The 9284-nt window shown below is 36.1% G+C and overlaps 1 protein-coding gene across 1 annotated transcript; it reads right to left on the bottom strand.

Moving 5' to 3' along the window:
• Nucleotides 1-874: 874 nt before the first annotated feature.
• On the bottom strand, nucleotides 875-9001 carry LOC114358253 (uncharacterized). The gene is made up of 6 exons (XM_028312153.1): nucleotides 8333-9001; nucleotides 7772-8030; nucleotides 5474-5598; nucleotides 4219-4346; nucleotides 3166-3253; nucleotides 875-976 (listed from the first exon to the last, which is right to left on the bottom strand). The coding sequence occupies exons 1-6, from the start codon at nucleotides 8922-8924 to the stop codon at nucleotides 930-932; spliced, it is 1239 nt and encodes a 412-aa protein (XP_028167954.1). The 5' UTR covers nucleotides 8925-9001; the 3' UTR covers nucleotides 875-929.
• Nucleotides 9002-9284: the final 283 nt, after the last annotated feature.

Raw genomic sequence — 9284 nt, 5'->3', positions numbered from 1 at the left:
GGATTGAAATTATTGTAGTACTTACGTACCTATAGAAAGAATTTATAATACTTTATAAAGCAATGCATTAAACAATTAGCAGTACATTCAATGAAGAAAAAATACATTGTTGATTAAGACCCTATTTAAATATATTTAAATGCAACCAGTAATAAAAATTATTGAATAATTGAAATAAAATCGATTAAATTTACCGACTATTGTCTATGACTTACAGGTTACAACACTGATGTGTCAGAGACAACATGGAGATAACAAATAATTTTAAACTTCAAGTCAATTTGACAAGTCTCACAAATTTTCATCGTCCACATATTTTGCTAAAATAATTTGTTTAAAGATTGATTCCAAACTTGTATAATCGTGAGAATAAAGTTGGTTTCATGGGCTTGTGAAATAATGTGTATGATATTATGAACACGTAAGTGATTATGGTGTAATTGTGTGCAGAAGTGTTTGTTTACATATAAGGAAATTTCTAAAGAATTTAGGTATAAACGTATTCATAAAAGTTATCATCATCAATTTTGTATTAAAGGTTAAAATGAATTTTTAGATCTTTTAAGTTAAAAAATGATAGGTTACCTTAACTTGCATCGCCCATTTCAGCTCCTTTTAAATTTTTCTTTTATTTTTTGATAGAACATCGACTCTTTTCGAAGTAGGACTGCCAGTCATTGGACACTTAAGAAAGTAATTGGACAGTTATTTACTGAATTAAAAATAGTATTTCTATTTCAACAACTGAGAGATTCCGACTGATGGAGATAAAAGGGCGTTTACCCTATTTCATGTTATTTATTTATTCTTTTTATATGTTATTTGTGTGGTAAAATTTAATAACGGCAAAAAATGAAATTGAAACACAAAAGTAATTAAAAAATACTTTATTTGCTTCCTTATTCTAGTCCTATCTAAAAATATAATCGTTATTTCGCCGTATGATTCCCCACTTCGCACCTGAACGTCTCGTTTCCTGAAACAAAATATAAATAAATAATTTTATTGTTCTAAGTCACACAAGGTGGACCGACGACCTCATAAAAGTAGCCGGAAGGCGCTGGATGTAGGCTGCAGCCAACCGGTCATTATGGAAGTCGTTGCGGGAGGCCTGTGTTCAACAGTGGACGTCCTATAGAAATGATGATGATGATGATAAAGTCGCAATGAGGACTGTTTTTTATACTTAACAGTTGGCACTACTGGCGAATGACAGGACCTTACTCTATTAGTGGCGCCAACTGGTGAATGCAAGTACGATAGTCCCACCGCTTCAGCGCTCACCAGTTGGCGCCAGTATTAGCCACTAGCCAGTGACAGGACTTTGCACTATAGTGGCGCCAACTGGTGGCAAATACGTCAGTTATTAGACAGTCAACAACACATCTGACTATACATTTTTGTTTGCAAAATAGCATTTATTACAACTAAATAACATAATATGCGAGTGTTAAAAGTATTTTTTTACCCCTGGGCCACATTTTAGCCAAGTATTCGCGCATATATTTCGATGCTTCTATGCATAATCTCAAGGTTTTGGTCCGCTACAGCCGCTACATTTTATCGCGAATTCGCGAATCGCTATGTGTGTGGCCCAGGAGTAATAAGTCTTCTAAAAAGCGCTTTTACACCGATCTGCTGTCAACCGTACTATGCTGAGTAGATGTCGGACAAATATAAGCAAATAGACACATAATATGGATATAATAATAATAATATTATTACACAAACATGCACTACAAACATGAAGCCAAATTCTGAACATTCGCATTTGCACCTATCGCGATTCGAACTTGCAACTGCAACTGAATTTTCAATCCACATGCTAATATGTGCCACGTAAATACCTAAATAGAAATAATAATACCATGCAAAGCATCCTTTAAAGAAAAGAAACTAATAATAACAAAAAAAGAGAAAGAAAAAATTACGATAAAAATACTTATCTCCGCTATACTTTTGCTTCAATACTTCAGAATAGACTTTTGTAGTATATTTTAACATCTTTACATTGTCACCATACAATATATTAATTTTATTAAACTCTTCGTCACAAGTCACAACCTTTTTAAATAATATGGTATGTAATTAATTGACATATTTTTTAAGAGTGTCAAGACGCAAGTGTCCCATAACTTTTGTAGGGCAGCCCAACTATGACGCCAATTTTTTAGAAGGCTTGGACGGACGTCACTTTTTCGATAACTCAATAAACTTTTAGTAGATTTGTAAGTCTTATTTTACAATAAATTAAGAACGAATCAAATTATCAGGGCTAGAATTTCGCATTCTTTTAGACTAGTCGTGTCTTCGAATTCAAGGCAAAAACCACCCAATTTTGAAAACACCCCAAAGCCGAGAAACATCTTATAAGCAAGCTCACTCCATCATAAGCATTTGCACCCTTCGTGAGTTTGTCGTGATTCAAGAGTATAAACAGAAAGCACCAAAAAACGAAAAACAAGAACAAACAATAGCCGTGCTAATAAACGAAAAGTTGCTATGTTACAAGGCAAGGCCTTCCTTCTAAAAAAATATTTTTTTAACCAATCAAGCAGTAAACTCAAAGTTTTATAAATGTGGTCGGTGCATTTAGAACAATCAATAGCGTTTGAAAATGTATAAAACATTAAAAATTTGTTATTATTTTTATAGTGATACAACTACTCGTATCACTAAATGTAAGTACATACGTGCATAAAATATGTTATATTAATGTAGCATAAATGAGCGAAGCGTAGCATAAACAAGTCTTGCAAAAAACACAAATCACTCGCAAGCAGAGGGTACCATGTTGAAAGTACAGACTCCAAATAAGAATAATAGGAGTTGCGGGCCAAGCGCTAAAATGTGTGCAGACTGGAAATTATGTAAAACTGCATCAGTTATGCGATCTAAGCTAAACTAACTTACATCCGTATTCACAAACGATGCTTGCTTAAGTGAAGCAGCAACGCTATGCGAAGTCGAGCTCTGTGATTGGTTCGCACTCACTCAAGTATTGTCTATAAATAGGTTTTTGGTACCCTGTGCGTCCACGCGCATTGTGAGACGTCATTGTAATGTTTGTGAATTAGCTTAGCCCTTGGTCTGCAACTTGCATAAGAGAATAAGAGTAACTTAATTCGATTTTCATTCTTATTCTCAAATGCATAAATTTCTTACCTTTATGAGTGGCTACGTGCTGCCTCAACGCCTTGATGCTGAAGAAACGCTCGTCGCACACGCGGCAGCGGTAATGGTAGTCCACCACCTGAGGGCAGATACAAAGACGTTACTCATCATCATTGTATACAGGGTGTTAGGTAAATGGGTATATGAGCCGACACTAGCCCATGTTAACATGGGCATATAAATGGTACGGTGAAGTCAGAAATTTGATATCACAATTTTATTTTTTTAAATTTTTATACAAAATAAATTTTATAAAATCCGATTTCTATGAAAATTAAAATAATTAAAATGAAGATATCAATTTTCTGACTTCACCATACCGTTTATATGTCCATGTTAACATGGGCTAGTGTCGGCTCATATATCCATTTACCTAACACTCTGTAGAATAGAACCAAATTGTATTCATTGCGGGTCCAAAGTCAGTTTAACTTTTCCCGGGACAAACTTGACCTTCACTGGTTGGGTTTTTATGGCGGTCAAGCTGTAGATCCTGGATACACAGGAGTTACAGCAGTGGGAACGAGGTAGGAATAGTTCCTGTCGTGGTGAACCCACTCCTAATGCTCAATTTTACCATTAAAGCTCAAAAGAAGAGGCACGTGACGTCAAGGAGTGCTACGTGTAGCACATTGTAACGTCACGCGGAACTTCAACGCACCATAACTTCGTGATTACTTGTTTGATTGACAAATAAAAATATAGGTGTCTAATGTTTTTTGAATTTAGTTTAATTTAGGGACTAAAGTATTTTTTAGAAAACTTCCCTACTTTATTTTCTAATAATTTTTAAATTACAAAAACATACAATATTAAAGTTACAATATGACAACAGATGGCGCTGGATATACTTTACTCTGCGCAAACAATTTTTTCGCACATTTTTTGTTTTTTCAAAAAAAGATATTAGTAATTTGTTTAAAATAAACAACTTGAAAACATTATACGATTTTTTATTTAAAATTTAGTTTGAGAAGCGACTCAATTCGCTAAAAATTTTTAATAACGATTAGTAATTCGTATTGCAATTTAATTATGACGTACCTTGGCCAGCGCGGCGGCGATTTCCTTCGCACGTCTTCGAACATCAGGCGCGTTGTGCGCGCGCACGTGTGTTAACAGGTTATACACGCTGACGCTGCCGCGACCGCAGATAGGGCACTTTAACGCCTCTGAAAATGATAATAATGGGCTTCTGAATATAAATAATCTAGGCAAGATGTTTGAAAGAAAAAAAAATTTGGTTACAAACAATAGAAAATTATTGCACTCAGTTTACTACATTGGTCTCTGCTGAGTATAAGGCCATCATACTCGTAGCACAGGGATCACGTCATGATGGCCACTGATATACAGCAGACACCATGAGAGACCCACAGCGAACTCATAACATGATAAAAAAACATTATTTTGGGAGCTGAAAAAAAACAAACTAATCTGTATAAATAAAAATTAATTGCTGTTCGTTAGTCTGATTAAAACTCGAGAACGACTGGGCCCGATTGAGCTGATTTTGGTTTTAAAATGTTTGTCGTAGTCCAGGGTAGGTCTAAACGGTGAGCAAATAAGGAAAAAATTGCGATGGCTTATTTATTGCCTTTAAGGCGGAACAGAGTTCGCCGGGTCAGCTAGTTAAGAATAAAAAAACTAAATAATCTCATCTATTTGGCTACTGATTAGCTCAGTGGTTATATTTGAAACTTGATTTGCCAAAGAGATACAATTTATGTTCCACCTCCTGAGATAAATATGTAGTTGATTTACCTTTATACAATTCGTGGGTCGAATCACGGAAAGGCGTAACTGATTTTAATCAAATTTACAGGAGCGACGTTTAAACATAATTTGAAATATGGAAAAATGCATTTCGGGCCCTTATTACCTGTCAATACTGGCTTCCTGAAAAATAATGAGGGTTTTCGCGTATGAAAATACCGCCAGATGGCAATACGTAGACGCGAGGTCCAAATGCTGCATGATTGGTTATTTTTGACATGACATTGACAGATATGTCAAAATCCACCAATCACGCAGCAGTCAGACCCCACATCCACGTCCCGCCATCTAGCGGATCTTTCATACGCGAAAACCCTCATTCAGTTACGATCTTTTGTGAGGTTATAAAATGCATGTTTTTAATAGCATGGTGTGTTTAACTCAATATCGCCATTTAGTTAGAAGACCCATGAATTGTTAGAACAAATTTTTCAAGATTTCAATAAAAATTAAATTAATTAACATTATTTCAATTATCGTAGCCTAACGTGAACAATGAACATAGCATATTAACATAACTTACTGTCTTCGTTCTTCTTGGCGCCGCGCCACGAAGTCTGATAGCAGGGCGCGCACACCTTACACACCACGATCTCCTTCAGAGACTTCTTGGGCTCATCCTCGCCTTCAGCTGTGACTTTGTTCGGACTGCAATACAAACGTGTGTGTTACTAACTGTGCCTGCGGCTTTAGTCCAGTCAATAAAGCATTATAGATGGAAAACTGTAGAACACAATTTCTGACTTCAGGACTTTATTTAGACTAGTTAGGAGGTGAACATAGCAAAAGTCCCCGCCCTTAGCCCTTGAGCCGGCGGGGAGAGGGGGGTTTAAAGGTGCCACTTTTCGGTTTTTCGCTTAATCCTCGGAAACTATGCGTCCTAGTGACATGACTACTATGAACCAAAAAAAGCATATTCAATTTGCTACAGATGAGATTGACAAGTTTTTCTATAAATTGTTTAGTTTTCGCGGCATCTGTTCTAGAAGGTCTGTAATATTGGAAATTTTATTTTTGTCTTACATGTTCCCATCAGGAGAAAATCGACTAAATCAACATTGAGCAATCATTCTAGACATGCGGGAGCATGTTAAGCCTAGTTCCAGCGAGGGGACTACACCGTGCGTATATTTAGACGAATCACTTTGAGCCACTTTTGACTCCTCATCACTCAAAAACTACTGTGCATTAACACTTCAAATTTGGCTCATGTGTTGAGACTTGCAAGATATACATCAGTTTCAAATTTCATAAATATGCCTCAAACGGTTCTTTAGATATTGACGTCCAAAAATCTACATGTCTGACCTATAGACCAAATTCTAACCACTTCCAGATGACCTCGAAGGTTCAAATTTGGCATCCAGAAAGGTAGTTATGTAAATACAAAGGAACAAATAAAAAACCAGTAAATTTTAACATTTCACATGTGATAGATAGATAGTAGTGCTCTAAATATCGATTTTTGAACGTCAATACCTAAATAACCGTTTGAGGTATATTTATGAAATTTGAAGCTGATGTACATCTTGCAAGTCTCAATACATGAGCCAAATTTGAAGTGTTAATGCACAGTAGTTTTTGAATGATGAGGAGTCAAAAGTGGGTCTAATTGGTTCGTCTAAATATACGCACGGTGCAGTCCCCTCCATGGAACTAGGCTTAACATGCTCCCGCATGTCTATAGTGTTTGCTCAATATTGATTTAGTCGATTTTCTCCTGAAAGGAACATGTAAGACAACAATAAAATTTCCAATTTTACAGACCTTCTAGAGCAGATGCCGCAAAAACTATACAAGATATAGAAAAACTTGACGGTCTCACCTGTAGCAAACTGAATGAGCTTTTTTTGGTTCATAGTAGTCATGTCACTAGGACGCATAGTTTCCGAGGATTAAGCGAAAAACCGAAGAGTGGTACCTTTAAACCCCCCTCTCCCCGCCGGCTCAAGGGCTAAGGGCGGGGACTTTTGCTATGTTCACCTCCTAACTAGGCTAAATAAAGTCCCGAGGTCAGAAATTGTGTTCCATGGATTTCTCTCTACACCGTCGTTAAGGCATTCATTGACTGGACTACTTTGTATGCGTGAAAATAGTTTGAATGACATTTTTTTTACTGCTCCACCATCCCTGTTGGCTGTATTGTGATGTTTTATAGCTTAAAGCCTATCTCGATAAATGGGTATTAAAAAACACGAAGATAATCTTTCAAATCTGATCAGTGACAACGGGGATTAATGAACTTTTTAGTTCCCTATTCCCCATTATAAGCTCCCAATAGGCGTTAATGGGGAATAGTGAACAAAAAGTTCACTAATCACCGTTGACGGGGATTGTCAACGGGGAATAGTGGAATAAGCCGTCATCAAGCACACATATTTTTTCAAATTGAATTGAATTTTGAAGTGAGATCAAGCACACATTTTTTTTCAAATTGAATTGAATTTTGAAATTGAAGCACGAATTACTCTTAAGCATTATAATCTTACTAATATTATACTATGCGAAAGTAAGTATGGATATCTGGATGATTGTTACTCTTTCACGCAAAAACTACTGAACGGATTTTGATGAAACTTTACAGCATTATTGTTTATAACCCAGAATAACATACAGTCGTGGTCAACTAATTAGGGACGTTATANTAATTTATGATGATCTGTGACAAACTAAAATTCACGGGGATGAAACAGTGGGTAATGTAGTTTAACCCTTCAAGTACCAGAGAATTGAGACACAATAGAAATCAATTTGTTACTGCAGTCTCATGTAATGACTTAGGTTACTTATTTTCTAAGTTATTAAATCAATAACCACTTACTCAGTGAGAAACTTGTAAACAGCCGATACTTTTTCCCGTGGCTTGTAAACGACAAGAACATTTCCATCTTTGTGATCCTCCTTCGTCAATATGGTTTCATTTATATGACGGAACTTGGAAGAATGTTTCGAAATGTGAAACGACTTGAGCATCTTCTTCTCACGGTATTTTGGTAGAATGCTCTGGAAAATCTCAGATTTTTTAACTCCGTCTTCGTTTTCAATGCATATTTTGCTCCACACTGCTGTTTCTTGTTTCCCTGTAACGTGACATAATATTTTTTGGAATCAATATGAGCACTAACAACAAAACAAAAAGAACTATAATTTGTTAACTTTGTAAGCTTTCCTTTAAAAATATAAATCTCTGGTGTGGTCAGGTAAAAAGAAAGTTCAAAATAAACCAGGGATTATCATTTAATCATCACAATTATTGTTATTTTGTATGAAAGTTAAATACTATTCTCATAATAGTTTAGCAAATCCGACTGCCACTTTCTGAAAAACGTAATTCACAATCAGAATACAATATTTTTAGCTACAGAAATTATTCACCACGAACCTGTTTCTTTATGAACCACATTCCGAAGCACGACCGAGCGTGCAGAGCTCTTGACCGCCCCTTTCTCCGGCCGCAGCACAGTGCTGGCCGTCTTGAAGTGCTCCAAACACATGTTATTCCAATTCCTGACCCTTTGCAAATCATTCTTAGAGTTAACAATAGCTCGTACAGGCAGACACAATGGATCATCGTAATCAGGGATCCTGATATCCAGTTTCTTGCGGGCATTTATGTCATTAATGGCTATAGCTCTCTTACCAGTGCTAGTTATGAATGTGTTGACCGGCAAAGAGGTTAATGGTTTCGGACGAGTTTGCTTCTTCGTTGGAATATTCAGAGGTTTCTTCTTGTTTTTCTTAACCTCTATAGCGTGCAGATCCTCGCGGGGATCGTAATCCGAATCGTCGTCATCGTTCCTCTTACGTTTCCGTTTTCGCTCCAATTCTCGTTCCACCAACAAACTTCGGTCTTCAGTGCTTCTGGCGACTTGTTTTAAATGTTTTAAATTGGAAATATTATGCGGTTGCACACACTGCTGGACTATGTCAGCATCTTCATCCAAGTATTCTATCTCACAATCCGCGTCCGACATTTTAATTTAATTTATAAACAATATTGTATAAATGGAAATGATGAGCAGCACCGAAAACCGAAAATATATAAATTTTCTGACATTTCATTTTTGACTACTACTACAGATTAAAAAGTAATTTGAGATTTATACAGCAATCGTTCAAAAATTAAATCCATAGACGAACTCTATGATGGTTATAATCCTCTATGTTTGAAACCCTACAAAAAAAACTGTTTATTTACAAATCTATATTGGTGGCGCTAGCTAGTAACTACTGTTAACCATTGTTAACCTTTATTTTAAATTCTATTTTTATGCATTCAATCACGTCATATTAAAATTGCAGGAAAACCTAAGAGACAGACATAGCCCACAGAA

This window comes from Ostrinia furnacalis, unplaced genomic scaffold (assembly GCF_004193835.3).
Source record: "Ostrinia furnacalis isolate ACB-3 unplaced genomic scaffold, ASM419383v2 OfSCF3824, whole genome shotgun sequence".
NCBI lineage: Eukaryota > Metazoa > Arthropoda > Insecta > Lepidoptera > Crambidae > Ostrinia > Ostrinia furnacalis.
This window is presented reverse-complemented; position numbering and strand designations above follow the sequence as displayed.

What these genes read in the sequence shown, in the direction of transcription:
- LOC114358253 (XM_028312153.1), bottom strand. Translation starts at nt 8,924, where the DNA reads ATGTCGGACGCGGATTGTGAGATAGAATACTTGGATGAAGATGCTGAC. An exon ending in CGCCAAGAAGAACGAAGACA is followed by an intron (nt 4,347 to 5,473) that starts GTAAGTTATGTT and finishes TATCATTTTCAG; the next exon opens with AGGCGTTAAAGTGCCCTATC. An exon ending in TCGCCGCCGCGCTGGCCAAG is followed by an intron (nt 3,254 to 4,218) that starts GTACGTCATAAT and finishes ATCTGCCCTCAG; the next exon opens with GTGGTGGACTACCATTACCG.